General features: G+C 37.6%; 1 protein-coding gene across 1 annotated transcript in view; it reads left to right on the top strand.

Moving 5' to 3' along the window:
• Nucleotides 1-3,426: 3,426 nt before the first annotated feature.
• LOC147830127 (putative Polycomb group protein ASXL3) overlaps nucleotides 3,427-23,686 on the top strand; it is a 57,912-nt gene continuing 37,652 nt past the window's right edge. The window contains exon 1 of the mRNA XM_087193633.1: nucleotides 3,427-3,679. Coding sequence (XP_087049759.1) covers nucleotides 3,626-3,679 — 54 coding nt within the window. The 5' untranslated portion in view covers nucleotides 3,427-3,625. The remainder of the gene's footprint in view (nucleotides 3,680-23,686) is intronic.

Here is a 23,686-nt window from a genome sequence, read left to right as displayed (position 1 = left end):
CCCCTGGCATCTTCTCATCTTTCCTTCCTCACAGCACCATCTGCTGGGTGGGGATGTATGTGGGAAGAATAGAAGGGATTTGCATTCATTCTAGATTTCCTGATGTCATGGGCACCTAGGGGCATAGTAGCTGTGTACACAAGGGGTTTGAATGCCAAAGCAATTCCTGCCTCTTTTTCCTGTCTGCAGCACCTAAACTTTTCCATTTCTGGTGAACTTTTTGATTAGGTTTCATGCTGAAACCTTGTATCTCCTGAGGGACCCAGACATGGCACAATTACTTCTGTTACTGAATTCTAGAGTCTCTTCTCTTAGTATTAGAGTCTTATATAAACTTTGACAATTGCTCAGTACACTATCACCTCTTTTTGTCTTATGTAAATTGGCATTTATTGTTGCTTGGGTTCTGTATCTATAAAGTGTTCCTCAATGGTTAAACATGTTGCAATATTTAAAAATAATAACATTACAGGACAAAAAAAATCTACTAGAATTGTTGAAGAGAAATGCACCAAAGGAATTTGAATTGTTGGGTTCAGAACTAACAGCCGGAAAGGAAATGAAGAAAGCATGGAAATGCAGAAAAAGTGCTGTTACATGTCAAATGAACTCAGGAGCACTGACAATTGCTGTAATATTAGGATGGGGACTAGAAAAAGGAAGAATTTATAGGCAGTTCTAACTGGAACCTCTGCTTTGAATTATCACTGGTCTCATTTAAAGGAGGGGTTGTGGAAATACACATGATCTGATATGAACTTTACTGAATGTTAAGAGTACTTGATAGGTGTCATCTATCTGTTTAAATATTTTCCTAGCTTCTAATTGTACTAGCTGACCTTTACTGCATTTGTGTTTGGAAAAGCTTTTCACCCTTCTTACAAATGTGAATGTTCAAACCCTATGAAATCTTCAGATTCTATTCCAAAGGACCTGTATCTATTAAAAGCATTTTAAATTTCCCCAGCAGAGAATTATTCATCTGATTAATTTTCACATAATTTTACTTATATATATTTGTGAAGTTTACCAGTCTGTTAAAAAAGTTATTCATATAATTTAGCAGACTCTAAAAGATCTATAAGTGACACATATGTATTCTCTCCCTTGCCACAAACATATATTGAGAGAACAAGTGAATCTTAAGGAAAAGCAATTGGTTCAATGTAGTTAGGTAAGTGTAGAAGGAAGGAATATAGTAATGGCCTCTCTGGAATTGTGGCTTGTCTCTATTCTGACCTATTTCAAAAATACGTTATTTTGACATGGAACATTCACCAATATTTGAAACTAGACCTACTTCTGATAGACTATTTATATTCATGTACTCCAAAGTGGAAGTAGAATCCAAGAGTCAGTTCATAATATTGGTTATTTATCTCAGCTCCCAACAGAATGGGTGCATAAACAATAGACATCAATTTACATCTGCTTCAAGGGGACTATAGAGTTTCTCTTCTCTAATAACCAGAATTGCCCTTTCTGTGAAATAACTGATTATGGATGTTTTCCTTTAACTGGCTCCAAAAATTATTAAGCACTGTTTCATAGAAAAATAACAAATTATATGTTATGATCTGATTGCTTAATATAGGTACGTCTGAATAGAAGAAAAAACATTAGAATCAAAGTACTTTAAAAATATATCAATTACTTTAGTCATAAAGAGCATTCTGTAGAATAAAAGCAGATGTGAACATGACTCAAATTTAAAATATTTGAAATGTAAAGCAAAAAGATAATACACCTGGATAGAGTTATGTAAATTGCACGGGTAAAATTGTCCCCTAGGGATACTTCAGCATGTTCTCTTAATCCATGTTTTAAAAAAGAAGAAAAATGAGCATAATCTTTGGATACTTCCTTATACTGATGCATAACATTTTCTTATTCTAGTTAATTAATAAAACATACGTTCTTAAAGAATTAGCATATGCAGCTTTTATGATTATAAATTATCTGCTTAATTTTTATAATCAAATATTTTTATTACTTCAGTCATTTGACAGTGTTCTCAAAGGAATTACATGACCATAATCGGTCTCATTCTTAGACATGTGTCTTTTCATTAGATTTAAGTGTTCATTTCTTAGAATGAGTATGTATTTTTAAGAATAGTACAATGAGAGTGTAAACAGCAGGGGTTAGGGTGAAAAGATCTGGGTTCAATTCTTAAAAGTGATTTAGCAAGGGAACTTGGATACAGACTGATTTTTTGAGGTTCCTCTTTTGCGCAGAAGGGAAAGTATATTTATTGTCCAGAATCAGATAATGTAAATAAAAAAACACAAAGTATTATATACATACCATTATTATTGTTACTTTAGATAAATAGTCTGCTACAAGTGATTTGTTTTGATATTCAAGACAGATACACACATCATTAACGTGTGGGTCAAAGTATCATTCCTTTCTTTAACAATTACAGTACTTTATGGACCTAAATAATTCAGCGGTGTAAGAAGTTAGAAAGGTTACTATAAACTTTTTAACACTTTTTTTTGTAGTTCACTAATATAATCCTACCCCTCATGCATCCCAAGTCTGCACATTATGAATAATTTTTTTAAAAACGCAAACGTTAGCTTTCCAGGTGTTTACATATGTATCATGTTTTACGCTGTGAATAAAGACTACACGTTACGGAAATATAATTAGTACAAAGCAATAGCATTGCACTGATCCACGGCCGGGCTCTTCGGTGTTGCATTGTTCAAGAGCACCTAGGCGGCTGGCTGGCTCAACGTTAAACCAAGTTGCACACTCAGTATTAGCTCTGCATCCGAAGGGGCTGGTTCTGTTCCACAAGGTTCTGGGAATTCGCCCAGTGGAGCAGAAACAGGGTTAAAGGAGTCCAGTAGAGGGGAGCAGTGCGTGTGTGTGTGTGTGTGTGTGTGTGTGTGTGTGTGTGTACGCGCGCGCCCGCGCCCGCCGGGCAGAGGCTCCGAGTTGCGGAGCTGACTCCCTACACAAGTTCCAAAGGCCACCTCGTCCGCGGGGTTTGGCCCTAGCGGGACGGTGGGACAGAAGCGGATCCGCCGGCCCAGAAGGGGCAGCGCCAGGGGAACCCGGGGTTGGCTTGGAAGCCGAGGGGTCTCGCGAGGGTTTCAGGGCGTGGCTGGAGGAGGGGGCGCGCGGCGAGTGTGCGCGGGGGTGCGCGCGCGGAGGGCGAGTGTGAGCGCGGAGGGCGAGTGTGAGCGCGAGGGCGAGTGTGCGGCCGCGGCGCCATTCCCCGTGACGTCAGAGTGTATTGTTGTGCGCGGGGCCGAGCGAGCATCCCCGGAGCTGTCACCGCGGCGGCCGCGGCGGCGGCGCAGCACGAGCCCCGCACGAGCGAGCCGGCCCGGCCCGAGCCTCCCAGTCCCCGCCCCACCCCCGGCCCGGGCCCCGCTGTCGCCGCCGCCGCCGCTCCCGCCCCCGGCCCGCCCGCCGCGCGCCGCCGCCGCCTTCGCCGCGCGCCCCCACCCGCCCCTCGCGCTCCCTCCTCCCTCCCGCCGCCCGCGCGCCTCCCCCCGCGGAGCGAGTGCGGGTCACCGGGTCACTGGGTCATTGTCTCCGCGCCCGCACCCCGAGCGCCCCGTGGAATCCCCCACGTCATCATCAGCACCATCAATGAGATGCAAACATGAAAGACAAGAGGAAGAAGAAGGACCGCACCTGGGCCGAGGCTGCCCGCCTGGTACGTGCCGTTCCCCGCCCGCCGCCCGCCGCCTGCCGCCCGCCCGCGCGTCCCACCGGCCCCGCTGCTCCCTGGCTGCCGCGCCGGAGACGGCCGCTTCCCCCCAAGCCGCCGCCCGCCCGCTCGCCGGGCTCCTGCTCTTTGTTATTCCGCGGGAGTGGGCTCGCCCGGGGCCCCTGTGTGTGCGTGCGCGCGCGGAGGGCGCCGCGATCGTCTCGGGGAGCCCGGCGCGCCCCGCACCGCCCGGGACACTTCTCCCGGGACTTCGCGCTGGGCCCGCGGAGCCTTCTCCACCCGCGAATCTCCGCGCGCTCGGCGCCGCTCCACTTCTCTCTCTGCCGCTCCGGAGACCTTTGTGTGGCAATTACCACTCCCTCCTGGCCCCTCCACCCCCCGGAATTTCATCAATAACTCTGTGCACGGTCTGGGTGTGTGTTCGGCGTTTGTGAGTTCAAACATTTCACACGTGCATGTGTGGTGTGTGTCCGACACGGAGTTGTGGGGCGTGTGCATGTGGGGCGAGATCGTTGCGTGTCTGTGTGCCGCGTCGTGTGCATTATGTATGCACACCGATACGTGCATGTTTTGCGTGGATCCAGTTCGCTGTGTTTGTAGGTATTGTGCTCTAATCGATGTTTGTGTGTACATTCTGTGCACGTGTGTTCAATTCGTGTGTGTATGTGTGTACCGCGTGTGTGTCTGGTGAAGTTGGGTCAGTGTCATTTGTCCTGGGAGGTTAAGAGTGTAAAGCTAGGTGTGTTTTTACTGCTGGCTTTCTGGGCGGTGTTACTTGGCTGCTTTTCTTAACCTTTCTGAGCTAACGTTTTAATCATGGAAAGAATGTCTCTATAGAAATGCTGGCTGGCAGAGGGGCGTCGGCGTCTTCGGTTTGATGCATGTATATATGTGGGTTTTTCTTCTATTTTCTTTTCTTTTCCCCCTCGTCTTCTTTTAAAGGACAGCTGTAAACGGGCTTTTAAAAAGGATATTTTGTACAATGTGTCTCACGGGAATGCACAGCATTACATTTGAAGCGGAGGCTTTCAAGGTTTGGGCTGCATAAATTAAATATTTATCCACCAACTTACTATCTGTTATAAATTGGCCAAAAGAATGCAGGCTGCATGCAGGGGAGGGGTGGTGGTGGTGGCGGGGACAGGGACTAAAGGCATGTTATTGGATTGACTTTGTAAAGATTGTTTTACTGTAACTGTAGTCATTTTTAAAAGCTTTTGAGTAACTACATTATGCTCTAGGAGAACATTTGTCAAAAGTAATTATCTAAGTTTCTTTGAAGGGCCTTGCTGGCATGGCTTTGGATTCTAGCAAAGCGTTTTAGATAATTGGCCCTATTGCCCTGCAAAGAAGTGACAAAAGTCTTTTTTAATTGCGGTCTAGTTATTGGTGGCAGGAGTGGCCGGGGCCTTTTACTTCTTCATCTCTTCATTTGGTAGTGGTGTGTTATCATTTTGCCCCTTATCTGTGATTGTATTAATCGCTAAATCAGTCTCCGTGGGTGAATGGCCAGGTAATAGTCATTCTCTAATGAACTGAGTCTGGGAGAAGAAACTTAGTTGTGGGGACCATGTGAGAAGTAAGCAAGTACGCAGTAAGTGTTAAGTAGATGCCAGATTGATGTTACCACTGAGGTTTTTTTTTTTTTTTTTTTTTTTTTTTTGCCAGAACGTAGTACATTACTTACGGTTTGTTGGGCCATTAATTCAGAATTGTGTGGGGGTGTGCAGCTTCTGAAAATGCATTATTCACGTTCCTTGGAGTGGCAATCAAGTACTATTATCAGGGTTTAGTGTAGGTATTTTAAACAAGTGAACAATGAGTTGATTTATAAATATTTTAAAATAATGATTCATGAATTAGCTATATCTGCCTGTGGAGAATTATTTAATAGATAACACTCTGATGGAATTTAATGCTACCTATTTGCACTCAATCAGGATATGTTACTATTCTCAGAACTACTGAGCATTATTTGATTGACTCATGATGTATTTGTATTGATATATCTTGCAATAGATTTCTAAGTCTCAGGCTTTTTTTGTGGAAAATTGAATTTTTTTCTTGCAAAGTTCATTAATGGGAAAAGACACACTAGGAGTCATCAACACAAAAGAATTAATGATAGACCAGATGTCTCTATTTTAACCAGACATGTTGAACTAGTAGTTATGGTAATTTTTCAATTTGGTTCAAGTTATTTTTCCCCTGGTAGTTGTACAAATGTGTGTATGTTCAAAATGTGACAGTTGAAATAAACTATTGAATAAAGTAGCAAGTAATTGTACTGGAAATATCATTTCCAGAAATTTGTGATTTGTGAAAGTGAATTATGGTATTTCTTATTTTGTGAGTAAGGAGAAATTAATCCATTTGGGTAGTAGTAACACATTTTATGTTCTCTTTTTCATTACGTGAAAGTATATGGCCTTGAACTTTCTTCCAAACTTGTGTGATAAAATATTTTACTTATAATTGATAGTATTAATTTACATTCAGTGAAAAAATTTTTTAGCATCTCTGTGCTGTATTGTCATTCTGTATTTTATAATACTTCTGATGATTTTACTGTCATTTAGGACTTTTTGCCTTATCTCCAACAAATAAAAACTCAGGTATCTGATTTTAAAAGTAAAAATTAAGGATGAATGGAAAATATTCAACTCAGTATGTTTCTTGTAAGATGTCATTTACAGAGCCAGTACTCAAATTGCCATGAATCTTCCAATTCATACAGAGTATATGTGTGGTTTTCTTCAAAAAAAAAAAGAGGACACAGGGGGAAAGAAATGCAAAAGAGATATTTTGACCAAAAGCTTATGTTTAACTGTAGTTTTGTCTGCATTTTAAGAAAAACATATGGAAGAAAACTATTTTTTTCTACAGTAAGGATTTGCGATTGACAGCAGAATTTCTGCTTTCTTTGTGAGAAAAGTATACAGTCTCCAAATCTGTGAACTCTGAGGGGCAACTCCAGGGATTTTGTTTTAGATATGGGTGCAGCTATGAAACTCTACCATTTTCCTCATAGAGTATGTAATGCTTGTATGTACAAAAGAAAGAATAGTGGTATAATTTGCCTGTATTTCCAGGAAGGCAGAGATTATTAACAGGCTGCCATGTTAAAACAGTAATGCCACATTCTCCCCCCACCCTTTTTTTTTTTTTTCTCTGTGCCCTGCATCAGTTGCAGAATTTCAGCCTTTAGATTCCACCCCTCCCCCTCGGCCTTCTGCAGTTGTAGTTGTTACTTTGCGCAATGCCATTTAATATGGAGTCTGCTCCCAAACCAGATGCATTTTCCTTTGCTTTATCTGCTCTTCTAAGGTTGTAGAGTCTCAGAGGAACCCATAATCAAATGGAAGTATCTTCTGTCTTAATATTTGTAGACCACAATAAGAATAAAAATCAAAACCATAACTCATGTCGAGCTGGGGCTTTGACTTTAATCCTTTTGACTTTTATCTCAAGTCTTTACTCTGTTACTATAAATACAGTTTAAACCATTGTGAAAAGATCTTCATGCTTCTTTGTAAAAAATGAGGATTTGACAGGACTTTGTTTTACTGCACTAAGGGGTTTCTTTGTTACTGACTTAACACAGAACATACTGTTATTTATATATTTATTCTAGGTTAATTCTTTTTTTTGACATGCAAAAATGTTGTTGCTTTGAGGAGTGCTTTTTGATAGTTTCATCACTTTGTTCTATAGGGAAGGCTGCTTTTAAGATAATGACTTAAGGCATTAATTTGTTCCCTGAGTTTCCTTTTATTGGTTTTATTCCTCACAATCTTTGTTAAGTCTCAGTGGCACCTAAAAATAAATCATAACAATTTCAATAGCTTTATGCTTGGTAACATGACTGATTTACTTACTCATAGTTTAGATGTAGATAATGAACATCAATTTGTTGGACTTTTTTTTTTTTTTGGTAGTTCAAGGTGACCTTTGGGGGATTTTTTTTTTAAATAGCAAATTTATCTCATTGTTAGAAGCAGGCAGGCATATATGCCCTAATGCTATAGCAGGGTTAGTGAGGTTTTAAGTAAATTGATTGAAGTTTGATAAATCATATTATATTAAAAAGTAAGTAGGGGTTATTAATTAAGGCAAATCTGTGTGAAGATTCTTTTGCATCATGGATTACATTCTAAATAAACTGCTAGGGTCTCTGTAAAATAAAGCTCAGTGATACTGTAGTTGTTAAAATGGAACAGTTCATAATTATTTGTGTACTGGTTGCTGTGCCTTTTGTCTTTGTATCTCAGACCTAAATATAATTTCTCAGGAATGATAAGCCCAGAGATGGAGGAATGTGTTCAAACTGCTTTTGCCACTTTCTCATTGCGCTAGTTGTGCTTATGTTTAGGTTATGATCAGTTCTCTTTAGCAGTAAAGGCAATTTTGACTGGTGATTTGAGGTCACCCTAAAGGTGCACATGAGCTTAATTATGAAAATTCTTATTGGCTCATAAGCCTGGTTAATCTGTTTCTGCAAATGGAGTTTTGTTTTCAATTACTAGCATTTTTACTTGGTTTGATTCAGCTGTTTTCTCTGGTCCACACTTAGCATCATCTCTTTATGTCTATATCTCATCATCTCTTCTTTCAAATATGGAGCCAAATTTCCATTTTGCAATCTGAAAGATAGAAAAGAATTTAATGGTTTCTATGCGTATTTAGAAAGCAAATGAGTTTCAAGTTTGGAAAAAAGTATTTATGATTATGAGCTATGTGAACTTAGGCCTAGTGTTTAAGTTGTTAATATTTTTCCCTAATGACGTGAAAGTTAATTTTAAGAATTGATTCTTTTTTTAAGTCATTTTCTTCTTTGAGAATTTTTTTGGTAGCAGACAATTCCTTGGCTGTCAAAAATGGACTCTTTTCTTGGTATACTATTGCCTTTAGCCTTGTTTCACCAAGAAAAGATAAACAGTAAAGGAATTACAGCCTGTGAAACTTGACTGAAATGTATTGGAAATGTGAAGTATCAGCCCTAAATATTTTGTAGGGTCCTTTATCTTTGGTTTACACGCCCGGGAAGATCCAAAGGTACATCCTCAAGGAGTATAAAGCTCAGTAGAAGAGCAAGAACAAGTGGAGGACAACTGAACAGGCACCACCTGTAGGTGACACGTGGATGATCAAGCAGGTGCTGGTTTACACATTTACAGAAGGGAGAAGCTATGTGGTGTGTGGAGATTGTGGAATTTAATGGATTAGATGAAACTGAGTTTGCCATTGAAATAGGATTAAGTTTAAACAGGTGATGAGAAGTGACCTTTGTGAGAAGAGAGAACTACTTGGGCAAAGGTGTAGCGTCAGGCAAGAGGTTAAGTTTAGGAGGCAATGAACAGATAAGTCTAGAAATATCAGGAGACTGAAAGGAATAGGTAGTGAGATATAACTGAGAATTAAATTGTGGTCAGATTGGAAGGCAGTTGAATAATAGTATGGAGCTGGTAGAGTAAGTGATTGTAGTAGGAAAATTAAAAACACTCTACCTTCCCCACTCACGTAAAAGCACAAAAGAAAATGCATATCCCCTATAATATATGTGTTTATACAATGAGAGAGGGTATACCAGTTGTCCGGGGTATCTCTGCATGCCCCCTTTAATTGGCACTAAAGAGTGAAAACAAAATTTAGTAATACAGCTTCAGTCAGTCCTATATCCTTTACCAAATGAGGCAAAGTAAAAATCCATAAATATTATACATTACATTGGTAGAAGACATACACAGAATGCTCCATTTGTTCCCTAAAATACTCTCTTGGAATTGATAGGTAGCTGGGATTATCTCAGTAACTGTCTACCGGGTGCTTTAAGGACACCTCCTCATCACCAAGTCCCTAAGGAGCAGGGCCAGGCGAATTTCTCCCTCCCCTCCCCCCTCCCCTCCCCTCCCCTCCTTTCCCCTCCCTTCCTTCTATTCCACTACCTCTCCTTCTCCCTCTTCCTCTTCCCTTCCCTCCCTCCTCCTCCTCCTCCTCTCTCTCCCTCTCACTCTCCTTTTTAAAAAAAATAACATGGGCATTTTAACTGATAGAAATTGAACTGATTCGTTGCTTGATAATATAAGAAGGATTCAAGCCTGTATCAGACTTATTCTCAGCCTTCTAGGTTGCTTGCATTTTCTTTTTCTCCTCTCCACCCTCCTGTTCACTTTCTCTGTCCTCTACTCTCTCTCTCCCTCTGCCTTCCAACCTTTCTCTCCCTGTAGGAAATTCTGCACGAAGTTATTGCTGTTCTCATTTTGTATTTCCGCCTTCCCCCCAAAGCTTGTGCTGGTAGCTCCGTCTCCTTCCAGATTGGGCCTGGAGGAGGGGCGTCTGTGTGGAACCACTTTCAGCTATTTGCCAGCACTGAGTGCCTTGATTGTTCTGCCTTTGTCCTTGCACAGTTGGTAGCTGCTGAATTCTAGCCCTGCCTGAAACTTTCCCTGAAGAGCCCTTGGGGAACAAATAGAAACATTATATGATTAGCCACATTGTTTTCATTATTAAACAAATCTACATAAAAGGGTGGCAATTAACAGCTTTATCAGCCTGAACTTAGACACCTTCCTCTCCTCTTCCCTTAGTATTTCCACTTGAAGGGTAACAATTAACTGTTGCTGGTTTTAATGTCAGTAACTGACAACACTAAATTGGGAATAGGCACTTCTCCCGGTTGATTGACATATAGCCCTCTGACACATTCTTATGTCAGTTTAAGGCAAATTCATGCCCTGGGGTTAGAGCCAAAGGGCTTGTCAGAACACTGACTTTAATAGCTGAAATATACAACTTAAATGACATCCAGGACCTCAGCTTTGGTGGAACTTTTAGAACCTAAAGAATTCTCCAAGGCAGTGTAATTTATACTTTGTGGACAGGCTTAACAATTTGCAGATTTTTCTAAATATATACACATCTAAACTTAATTTATGATATAATTATTTATCATGAGTTTATTTTGTGTAACTTTAGCATAAATTAGTTTTTGGAAAAGTTGATTATGATATTAAAAATTTTACATTTAGTAGTTTTTGGCATGTAGTTCATATTTAAGCAACACTATTATGCAGCACTTGATTTCTGAATTAACCTGAAGATCAATAATAAATCATAGGTATCAATGACTTAGAGAAAGGAACAGGACGGACCCTGTTCACCTTTGTCACAAGACAGATGGGACTTCTAAGATTTCATTAACTAACATACATCAGAATATATTTTAATCATTTCAAAGGATTAGAAATTGAGTTTGGGTCCTCAGGCTTGTTTTGCAGCTCAGTCACAGGAAGTAATGATACAATGAAGCTATTGTTTATTCTTTAGCTTGTTAATGTCAAAATTAAATGACTGCATAAGTAATTTGTATACATATCAAAACATTTTTGGCATGGCCAGAGAATGACATTACTGTCTGGACCATTGGGATTCTTTGTGACCCTCCATCCCTCTCAGTACCACCCCTCCAAACACAGATGAACTCTTACTTTAAAAAATTTTAAAAGAAAATTGCCATTCTTTTTTTTAAAAAGTGTTGTAATAGCTTCATAACTTTGTAACCATAACTTGTATTAACTTGTATTGTCTTTACTAAATACTTTTCATTTCTTGTTTCACTCTTTTAAGTCAATCCTATTATTGGATTACATTTTATAATCAAACTTCTTTAATATTCTTCTTGTTCTTTTTCCGTCACTCTTCTTATTCTTTCTGTCCATCTCCTTCTGTCTATTGACCCCTTAATGCTGACCTCAGTCGGGGTTCTACCTGTCTCCCCTTTTATTCTCCTTGCCCCCTCACAGTCTTACCATCCCAGTGGCAGTTCTCCCATGTTGAGGATGCCAGCCCTGATATTTTTCCTGAATTTCAGATTTATATTAATTTCTATCTCTTATATCTAGGTAGGATGAATATTTCAATTGAAATTTAGCCAGTTCATTTAAATATTTATTGAACACTTCCCACAAATGTGCCATCCATTGGGCACAGAAAGAGAATGTGACAGCATTCCTGTTTACCTATGGGTACCTAAACACAGAGTCCTAGGAGAATGGGTAGTTCTGTCTGCTAAATTTAGCTCACCTTCAGCTTCTCTTTTCATCCATTACATATTAGCCAGTTCTGACCTTCCAAATAATTTTTGCCTGTAATCTTTTCCAAATCATAATTTACTAAGGCTGTATATTATCTTTCTAGAACACATCTTTCTCAGCCTTTCTTCTGCTTAAAAACTTTTGTGATTACCAGCTAAAAACCAGCAGCCATGAAGAACTTTTCAATACTGAGAACAGCTTTTAAAAAGTGATGTTACGATGTTATGATTATCAAGTTCTGTGCTTAACTTCTTGTGCTGTACCTCCTCTTCTGAAATTGCCTCCTTTAGCAGCTTTTTAAAAATTTATTTTTTGTGTGTGTTTGAAAGCCTTTGGGCCTAAACCCTTAGTTTTTGTTGTAGTTAATTTTGAAGTATAGACTACCATGATTTTACAAGAATTAGAAAATTGTGAATAGTTATATACTCTTTATATTATCTATATCCTCACCTAAAATTATTTCTACCCTTACAAATTGAGTCAAAAATGATCAAAAACAGTTTTTTTTGGAAGCATTACTCCCAAAATATGTAGATTACAATTCAAAAAGTGGATTCTCTACAAAACTCAACATATTTTTTATTTTAAAAAGTAAAGGAAGTTTGCAAGGGAAAAAGTCAAAGTCCCATGTTTTCACCTTTGAATGATAATTTAGCTGGTTATAAAAGTTTGATTTAACCATCCTCAGTACATTAGACATGTTTTCTCATTATGTTTATGTATCAATGAAAGTGACCCCTGCTCTACTGTGATTTTAATTGTGAGTCTTTAGGAGGCAATATGCTTTTTAATATCTAACAGTTGGTACATATTCTTTTCATCTTTGAAATTGTATAGTTTTAGTATCCTTATCTTCATGGGTGGTTTGTTTTTATTCTACTTGATATTTACAGTATATTTAATTGTCACTATTTTATGGTTTAAAATGTAGATTTTGTTGTTTTTTAGAACTTATTTATTGCATTGTATTCTTACCAGATCCTGAATTATTTGAAATCTTCCAAGAGTCCTTTAAATCCAGCATCTCTAATTTTTGGATTAGAAATTTTATAAGAACAATGGGGAAAGGACTCCTTTAATTCTGAACCAGATACAGTGCTGAACATGTTGATTTTATCAGACAGGATTATGTGTTCTGAACAACAAAAAGCAACTCTTATAAACAAAGGCAAACAAGCAGGGTGTTTTAGAGGAAAGAGGTTATAAAGTAGTTCATATAACCATCAGCTATGATCTGGAGAATCAAGCTTGAAAAATAGACAGGAATCCATACAGTCCTGGCCTGAAAAAACACAGAAGGTTATGCTACAATAGTTGGGATATTGCTTCGAGCACCATTCCCTCTGGCTACTCCTGGATCATCACCCCTGGGACTGCGCTTAGCGGACTCTAGACTGCTGCCAGCAGGTCATGACTGCATGGTAATCTTCTGTCTTTGCATCCTATGTCATGATTCAAATTCCCAGGCAGAAGCATCTAACTAGCATACTCAAGGCCCCAGTTCTGTTCCTCAGCTGCTAGGAAGTAATGAGAAGTTATATTTGACCTCCTCCTCCCGCAGTCCCTGGAGTGCAAACATCTCTAGTTTCATTTTCATAGCAACAATAAAGTCCGTAAGATTAAAGCTGACATCTTGGCCTCATCGCCACCTCCTGTTCTCAGCAACGCTGCTCCCCTTTCTTACATCTCTCAGTGAAAGTCACCCCACAGCTTTATAGTTGCTCTAACTGCAGACCTTCTTTTTATCATTAATTCCACCTTGTAGTTTTTTCTTTTTTCTAGTAAATCACTGAAGTCTATCAGTTTTATTTCCCTTTCTTCAACTCTTCAAATCCTTATCTTTAAATCCTATACTTATATCCATTCCTGTTTCATTTGGCTTAATTCAGGAATTATATGAATTAGGGAGACAGTTTAATTATAGGCCTAAAACTGGCAGGTTTGTGTTTGAATGCAAATTCTGCTACTTCCCATGCGTTTGACCTTGAGCAAGTTATTTTACATCTCTCAACTTTAGTTGCATTGTTAAGGAATAATAATATCTACCTTAAAGAGTGTTTAGAACATTTAAGATAATGTGCATAAATGTGTTTAATACAGTGTCTGACATTATAAGATGCCAGTTATTACTTTCTGGCAATCTGTACTTGTAAAATTGCTGTAACCAATTTGTACCTTGTTTCACTGACTCTAGACTGGTCTTTACTAAGAATCATTTGAGCATCTGTAACCACTTATTTAAAAGTAAAAGTGGTTCATAGTAACTCCCTTGAGTCCAACTTAGTCTCTGTTGTGAACAAATGGCATTGTCTTAAAGGAGCAATTGAGAAAGTTAGGGCACAGTTAAAGAAAAGAACAAGGAATAGTAAGGCAAGTTAGGGATAGCAACATCAGGAAGTTGTTAGAATCCTTAGACTTGAAGGGTCAAGAAGAATGGAGTGGTGACTGACCTGAGGTTGGCTAATGCTGTAGGAAAAGGCTGCCTGACAAGAATCATGGCCTCAGGTCATGGAACATTATCTTCTTTCCTGCAAGGAGGAACCATGGGCATTGATATTCTGACTCCTCCCTGGTTCCATTCTCTGAGCTCTAGTTGGTGCCCTGCCTAGGGGCCAAACTATCCAGAAACCGTAGTGAAGGAGAACTCCTTTGAATATATCCATAGCCTAACCAGATACAGAACTACATGGAGAAAGGTAGATGATCAATCTGGAGGTGCTTATAGAGACTGTCCGACATAAATTTTTTTGTTTTGGTACCAGAGTTCGAACTCGGGACCTTGCGCTTGTGAGGCAGACAGCAGAACCACTGAGCTAAATCCCCAGCCCCGACATACTTTTGAATACATCTTTTAATAGCTTCCCATTATTTCAAGAGGACAGTTCCCACATGTTTCAAAACCTTCATATCTGCCTTCTGCATACTTCTCTGGTGTCATTGTTTATTCTCCTGCCATTGACATTCTAAACTGCAGATCTATTAAAGTGCTGTTGGGTCTTTGAATTTATCATGCTCTCAGTAGTTTGCCTTGACTTTGTACATGTTCATTCTCTTTATAAAACCCTCTCTTGCCACTCTTTCTCTTTTATCTGATAAATTTTTAGGCGGCTTTCAGATTTCAGGTTCCTTTGAGAAGCTTTTCTAGGCTCCCAAAGCACTTTGGAGTTGTCACAATATATTATAATTTTCTGTTTGCTTTCTTGTTTCTACTTTTTCTTGAGTGATGCTGCACTGCCTAAGTTGGTTTTGGTTATAGTTAAGTGACTAAGCCAAAGAAGATTTTTCAGAGAAGATGATAGAGCCAAGTCTTTAAAAGTTTTTGATAGAAATTTTCTGTATAAATGGAGAAAGGCTTCTCCATACAACTTATGTCTTCTTGATTTATTTCTAAATATCAGTGCTACTGTGAAGTGTAAAGAGATAAAATTTTCTAAGAATCAGTTGAGAATTTATGAATTTTGAAAATATATGTCTGCTTTCAGACCAGTAGTGGCCCCTTTTATTTCATGGGGATAATAATTTTGATAGACATTATAATTAATAGCCCTGACAATACTCACTTCCTGTCATTAATATGTTAGTACTGTGTGAATGAAATAAGTTCTGGACCTTAATCTTTGGGCAATTAACTTAAAAAAAGAAAATAATCCTGGGGGCCCAAATGAGATTCTCCTCTATAAATTTAAAACTGTGTGGCTTAGTAGAAATCTCATCATTTAAAAGTAATCTTATGTGTTTGATTTTAATAAGGCAAAATGCTGGTTTATAAAAGCTCACTATGACTTTCAAATCAGTTACAAATCAAATTGGAAATATTTGCAAAGTAACTAAGGGTTTTTGTATGTACAAGTAAAATATTAATAAACTCCGTGTCCCAGTCTCCCTTTGAGAGCATGGGACTCGAAGAGAACGGTGAAATATTTCTAGCCTATGAATTATCATAAAGTATTATCCCCACAGTGCAGTGCTGTAGTTTGGAACTGATGTGTCCCCCAGATGTCCAGGTGCTGAAGGCTCAGCTCCTAGCTGGTGCTATGTGGAGGTGGTGGAACCATGAAGAGATGGGGCCTAGAGGGAGGCCTTAGGTTGCTGTGGGTGTGCTCTTAAAGAAACTGTGGGAGGCTGATCTCTTCCTCTCTTTCCTTTTTTAGTGGTTAGTCCTTAGTTAGGTTAGTTGAGGTTGATGTGTTTCTCCACCACACGTGCCCTGATGTGATAGGTTACCTTACCACAGGCCCTAAAGCAGAGGGGCAACCAACCATAGAAGGGAACCTCTAAAAACTGAGAGCCATACTAAATTTTTTTCTTATCATATATTTATTATTTCAGATATTTTTTAGACTAACAGAGAACTAAAATAAACACTGATGCCTTTTTCAATAGTGATAGCTGATAAAAACAAATTTTAGAGGGGGATAATTATATGCCTAATATTGAAAGAAGCTTGTTGTATGTATTGTAATGATTAATCCTATGAGCTAATTTAAGACACATTTTGTAGTATCATCTACATTTTCAAATAAAAAATTTAAGATTTAAAAGTGCTGTTAGTTGAATTTTTCCGAATTGCAGTGTAATGAATTTAACTCAAATGAAATTAAAGAGAAAGGCTGATAGAGCTGAGAAATCCAAGAATAGACTTCAGTTTTAAGAAGATATAGAGATGAGAGAATGTCAACGAGATACTGTCTTTTCCTATCTTTTGTCCTTGTTTTTTCTTTGGCTTCATACTGTGGGCAGGGTTCTACCCAAATCTTGGGGAAGATAAGGTGGTCAAGGCATTACAGACCTGCGTCCTCCAAGCTTAGCCATACCAATGTAAAGAAAATGAATCTCAATCAATTTTTTTCTCTTCCTTTCTTCCTTTTTCCCTCTCAGTCTCTGTCATTTTTAAAATGCCAACCCTGGGAAAGACTTCCCTTTGTCCTTGCCTGGCTGATACACCTATTCCTACATCAACAACAATGGCCACGATCAGGTAATATGATTGATTGCCACACAAGGATCACATGGAACAGAAGAAAACTACATAAAAGCACCAATAAAAGGCAGATGGAAAATGTGCTTGGAAAACAAATTATAAATGTCAGTGCCTTTGCTACACACAGAGTGAGTTAAATTGCTCAGGTAGTAAGAGGGAGAGGAATGATTAAAACTTATGTCTGCATGACTTCAGTGCTCTGAACCTTAAGTGTTCTCATATAGGTACTTTCTTATTATTTTTGGTGTTATTTTGTGATATTTATTTTACACTAAAAATATATGAAAGCCAAGGCAACCATTGAAAATATCCTCAATATTTCTTCGGTTTGTTTCCCCTGAAACCTACTTTCTTGATTTAGAAGCTAGAAGTTTCCATAGGTGGTTTCTGTTCTGGTTTCCTCCACAGATTGGTTTCATTAGAGTTCTATATGAATGGTCTCTCTATTATATTTCTACAACACTATGAATGGTATTTATATAATATTTATAAGACATTCATGGTTGGATCTATTTAGGTCTTAACATACTTAAGTAGATATTTCTGCATGATGTTTCCAGATACTTTTGGGATGCAAGTAAATATGTTTATTCTGCTAAAATGCCAAATTCCTTCCCTGGGTTGATCATCACCCTTCCAGGTTAACTTAGCCAAAGCAAACCAGCCTTTCTTTTCTCAGGAGTGAATCATCATTCCTTCCCCTGAGTGCTGAGATAAGGTCAGCTGAATCAGACAGAGAGTGACTCCTTATTTCTGTTGAAGTCTGTGGACTCAACAGTGTTAGTACTGTGATGTCCTGTGACATTTCTCTTCTTGTAGAGCCCAAATAAATGAGATGTGATGCTTCAGAAAATTTCTGTCTCCACTTCTTCCTCTTTCAAAGTCTATCACTCAGCTTTGTGGAAATTTGCCTTATCTTTTCAGCTTAGAAGAATGTGAATGTTCTGAGGATCAATGTTTATTCATGCTCTGTTCTAGGCAGAGTTGCCCACTGTATAAAGAGACAAATACATTTAGTCCAGATCTATTAGGATCTTCAAAAGAAAATGAGAAAAGAAAAAAAAAGATTCTATTTAACATAAACAAAAATGTTATCTCCTTGTTCTCAGCTTTCTTTCAATTTTTATGTCTGTCTTGTTGCTCTATGCTAATGCTATCTTTACCAACCATGTTTCAGGAACTAAATACGGATAGATGGACTGTCAGTGGGAAAAACAAAGAATCAGTGGGAAAATACAGATGTTACATTTCCTTTTTAATCTTCATATGACTCTAGTCTTTGATTTTCAGAATTCCCCATTCACTGAGCTCAATTTCATAGTAAGACATGCATTCATGAAAGTTAAACACTTTTTTTTTTATTTGTTAAAAGCTTTAGTAGAGAATGAAGCCCTTTCTTTAGTTAACTAAATCAAATCCATCTTTTCATGAAATGTTATCTCTTATCCTTTCAATGCTAAGGGCTAGTGGTCAACAATTTTAGTACAGAAAGCAACTCTGAGCACTTGAAAGCTATTATCCAGAAACATGAATGATGGAGAAACCAACAGTAGGACTTTAATAAAACTTAGTGTTTTGCTATAATTTTTCCATGTGTGTTTGTGCATACATCTTTATGTTGATGAATAGCATGTACAAAGGAAAAAGATAAGTGTTCAAAATATTTCTCTGTTTTTAATACATGGGCGAGATTTTATTTTTAATCAGTAAGTTGGTGCGCAGTTCTTTTCATTTTTCCACCCTAGAGACCAGAGGTGGGATTGCTCTTCTTTTCTTTCTTGAAGTTACGTGTGACTACTTTTGTTACCCCTGGTTTGAAACATTTTACAGCCAGTGTTTGACTGAACTGATTTCTTTGCTGGGTGTGTTTGTCACCGAAGCTAGGGGCAAGGTGGAATTTTAGCTAACTTGATTTTTGGTTAGACAGCTAGATGTGAGTGAGAAATAAGTATTTGTTTTAGTCCACTGAGATTTAGGGGTTGGTGCTTACTGTTGCATATCCCTGCCTATCCTGATGGAGACAGTACTTATAGCAAACCTAGTGTTTTTATTTCATGCACCTTTTACCTTTGTTTAGGAGACACTAAATATATAATTCTGTGCTTAAGTGGTAAATTAGGTTAAGTCCCCTTTTCTTTCCTCTGCATTAAATTGATTTATAAAATCTTCCTCTGCAGAATTGTGCTTTGGTATTTTGAAGCTGTAAACAATAGAGAATTGTTATTACTGTGAAAATTCTTCTGTATTCCATCTTAGATAATTCTGTTTGTGTTTTTGCCTTATAAAATAATTGTTTTTCCTCCCATCTGACTTCTGAGGAACATTTTCTAACCCAACAGAATAGAACAACTATGGTTAACAGGATTGAATTCCAAGATAATTGAAGAGATAGAAAAAGAGCACCTGATATTTTAAATACATTAAAGTTTCCATGTTGAAACAAATTATGTGTCATTAAAAGGGTAGGGTCAGGTTGCCACACCACTCAGCAGAAAGCTGATGCTGTTGTAATACTACTTTCTTGTCTTCCTTTGCTTTTTAACCCCCACCCCCTTTGGCTTAGGGGAGTAGTGGTCACCTCACCTAATGGATTATCTCCCAGTTGTCTGTTTAACTGATGCCCACGTATGTTTCCATCCACTGGGCCCCTGATCACCCTTGGGCTCATTTCTACCATTACCCTCTTCTCTAGATACAGACTCCTTACCGAGTCCCAACCAGTTTTATAGGAACAGAAAAATTGGAAGAGAACTAGTCTTGAAAGCCTATAGACTTTCATACCACAAGAAATGTGTTGACCGTATGCATCCTAAACCAGATGAGCAACATTGTCCAGTCCTTCAACTCACAGAGTCATCCAGGTCTGCACTGTGCAGCACCCCAAACCCTAAACCAGGATGCTTTTTAGAATTTTCCACCAATTCTTCCCCCAAATGGAGATGACGTTATAAATGCACAATCTCTGACATGTTACTTCATTGGCCATTTAAAAAAATCTCTGGCATAGTTTATCTGGTGAGGATATTGATTTTTTTCACTGATTTTCTTATTTACAAAATTTTGTCCTTTACACAGGGTACAGCCACTTCATTATAATAATTATGAGTTAGGCTGAATTGCTAGGGTCACAGATTTGTACCTTCTCATTTTTAATTTCCCATAGTGTACATCAGATATATTTTATCTTTATATACTTTCAGCGTCAGAGTACATACAGGTAATTCAGAGGTTTTTCATCTTCTGTGTTCTCTATACCATAGGACATGCATAGTTCTCTTAAAAGTGAGTGCAAGGGTAATTTGCAACACTCAAATTGTTCTATAGAAAGCTTGCATTAAGAGAACTGGTTCCTTCTGAGCCTAATGTCGGCTGTCTGTAGTTGAGCGAATATAAGAGAATAACATCTGGTCTAATTTATCTTCAGGCATAATTTAATAATGCTGAATGGTAACCTTTGGGATCAATCGAAGTAAGACTATATGTGAGGGCTAATTCAGAGTTGCTTAATAGGTAACTTGTTCTTTGTATTCCTACTTTCAAAGGGATAGATATTTTGATCACATCAAAGTTAATCATTTTTATTTATTCCAACATTAAAATGTGGTATTAGAATAGTGAAATCCCATCCTGGTTGTAAGCAGAACTCAAATTCTAAAATCAGAACTGAGGAGGGCTAGGAAGCAGTAGGAGCTATCTGATTTCATAAAGAATCTTTTGTTGGCAAAGGTAAATTTTAATATTTCATTGCCTCCTTAAAGAGACTCAGCCTATATTTCATACCAATAAATATTGACTGATGAAAACCAATTCTGCTTGCTGTGTGCCCTGATGAATATGGCCTTCATTTTTCTAGCACATGGCTTAAGAAACGGAACAAGAAAGAGGAGTAGGGTTGGAAACTTGTCTACTATTAAGGTAGTACATCAAGTGACATATAAAAAAAACTTCAAGGGTTTATTCAGCATAAATCCTGATGTAGATATTTTCATGTATTGTAATTATTTAAGTACAAAAAATTGGGGTTTTTTGTACAGAGCATTACGGTTGATTTTTATGCATGACTTCAGTTAGAAATAGGGACACAGTATCTGGAGAAAGGCCTTTGGATCATATTTCTAAAATTGTAGGACACCTGTTTCATATTTTTTAAATGTTAGTCCTCTTCTGAAGCCTAGGAATTAGGAATTTCTTCAGCTATTACTCATCACATTTAAGTTCTAGGTAAAGATCATTTACTATTAGAATTATTTATAGCTTTTTCTAGGGAGATCCTAATATTATAAAATTATTTAAGTTTTTAGATATCTCTTTACGTAGATCAAAATGTATTTAACAAAGGGGTACATTCTGCCTTCTCAACATTTTAGTTTGCTTAGGATTTGAGTTCAGAGTGATAAAGAGGTTTTTGTAATGGCTACCCTTCTATTTGTCTTTACAGTGAATCAGAAAAATTAACATTGAACCTAGAAGCATTTATTACTACTACTACTACTACTACCACTACTACTACTACTACTACTACTACTATGTGGGGCATCAAACTCAGGCCTTTAAAAAATCTCCTGTGAAAGGAACCAACCATGGGCTTAATAATTAATGTAACAGATACAGTGATCTTGAGTATGTAGGTATCTAACTTAAAGAAAATAATTTATTGGAAGACATATACAACTGTAAGCCAGTAAAGGAGATTGCCAGGTCCAGACTAACACCTGCAAAGAAGCAATGGACATGTCCAGGATGTTGTCACCTTTATTGCTCACTGTACACCAGCCTTATTTTCTGAGGTTGACTTCTTTCACATGGCTCGGACCATAGCTTCTAGCAAATCTCAGGGTCCCATCCCCTAGTGCCATTACCAGAAAGCAATGGAGTTTGTTTTTGTTGATTTTTAGGCTTATGTGTCCTGGAGAAAATAAATGATTAATCCTCCTTGTGTACCCAACCCCAGCTATCCCTTCATTTCATTGTTAGTAGTCAACTCTCAACTCTTTTCAATATCTATGAGAATATGATAAAATTCATTCAAACTAAAATACAGAAGGACATGCTTCAGAAGGAAATTGGTAGTTGTTCACACAAAACATTAAATTGAGCACATGAATACATAATTATTTGTCATTGATTCATCTTGTAGTCATTTATTAGCCATGTTTATATTAATGCCTACCATGTGCTGGGGACTAGAATTATACCAGCAAACACACAATCACAAATAGTATAATAATCACACACCTATAGAATCTGAAGTACAAGACCACTGCCTGAAGTAGGTAGGCAGTGGTCATTTCTATGTAGACCAGATTGGCATTTTGAATAAAGATGGAAGAAGACATATAGTAGTCTCCTTCCTTTTATTTTAAATCTATTTTTTAAGCAAATTGGGTGCTTGCCACTCTTCCATTTTCTACTGAAGTAAGCCAGAGAATAAGAATCTCCAGTGATGGTGATAGCATATTTTATTCTATTTCATTTTGGTGTGTCAACTTGGTAAATATTTGTTGAATCAATGAATTATTGAGGAGGTAATGCTTTGTCCAACTATAGTCAGGATAAAAGAGTTACTATTAACTGTAACAAAATAAGCATCATTGTCTTTGTCGTTCTTCAACATTTAAGGGGGTAGAATCAAATATTTCCATATAACAAAGTTGTTTCATACAATTATTGAGAGATATATTTTACAACTAATTTCTGCTGGCAGATACATCTGGATGGCATGTCATTTGAGACTAGTTTGTGGGAATAACATTAAGGAAATTTCCTGACTCAGATTGAATGATGATTAGTGTTTGCTTTAGAGAATATTCAATCTACCTATATTTCCTTTTCTTTACTGTGGTTTACAGTATAAGTTATATAACTGTTTCTGTTCTTGTTTGAGTATTCATTTTTGGTTCTTGTTGGAGTGGATGTTTTAATTAGTTATTAACCACTATATAATTTATATAAAACATGCATAATTAATATAATTTATATAATATGCAGATTATGTAAGTATATAATTTAAAGATTATGCCAGTCATTTGTGTTTTTAAATACAAAAGCATAATAGTGTATGAATGTTTATCCTTTAGTGTCCACCTTATGATGTAACAGTTGTTAATTAACTCTTAAATATTTTTAAATTATGTGAATGTGGAGGGTGGTTTGTGGATTGATGTATATGAACACTATGTACACTGAATGTATACCTTACCCTATAAAAGATTTTTTAACTTGCTTGTTTTTACTCATCACTTTCTCTGGACATCCTTCCATGTCAGTACATATTTTCTTATTTGTTATTCTGTTTCTTATGATGAACATGCATTATTTTGTGGTATATATGTAATGTACCTTCATTTATTTAACTATCTTCTTAGATTGTGGGGTTTTTTTTTGGTAATTTCATATAATGTTTCACCGAAGGTGCAGAATGAGTTTTAGATTTCTATAAGAAAAGTACTTAGCTGGGGATTTAGCTCAGTGGTTCCAGCGCCTGTCTCACAAGCACAAGGATCCGAGTTTGATCCCCAGCACCAAAAAAAAGAGAAAAGTACTTAAATGTGAATTAGATTTAATAAATAATATGCCTATCTTTTACAATTTGAAGTAAGTACTGCTGAATTACCCTCCAAGTAGGTCTGTACTATTCAATTCAAGCTAGTGTATTGGTGAAACACATAGACTAGGAGGGGCTGGGTTTGAATCCAGAAGAAGCTCCGCTTCTTACTTGGGAATACAGGTATACATGAATTAATGTATTGGTGTCTCTGTTCTGTCGTCTGCCAAAAAATATAATAAAAACCTACTGAACAGATGATTACAAAATCAAATGTGTTAACACAAGTTGAATTGTTAGAAAAATGCTTAACATATTTTTATTACAAAGTGCTTTCTAGCATTATGTAACTATTAATTGCTGTTATTAACACT

The sequence above is a fragment of the Heterocephalus glaber genome, unplaced genomic scaffold (genome assembly GCF_053883595.1).
Source record: "Heterocephalus glaber isolate CG9 unplaced genomic scaffold, H.glaber_assembly_v1.0 deba00000331, whole genome shotgun sequence".
NCBI classification, from domain to species: Eukaryota; Metazoa; Chordata; class Mammalia; order Rodentia; family Bathyergidae; genus Heterocephalus; species Heterocephalus glaber.
This window is presented reverse-complemented; position numbering and strand designations above follow the sequence as displayed.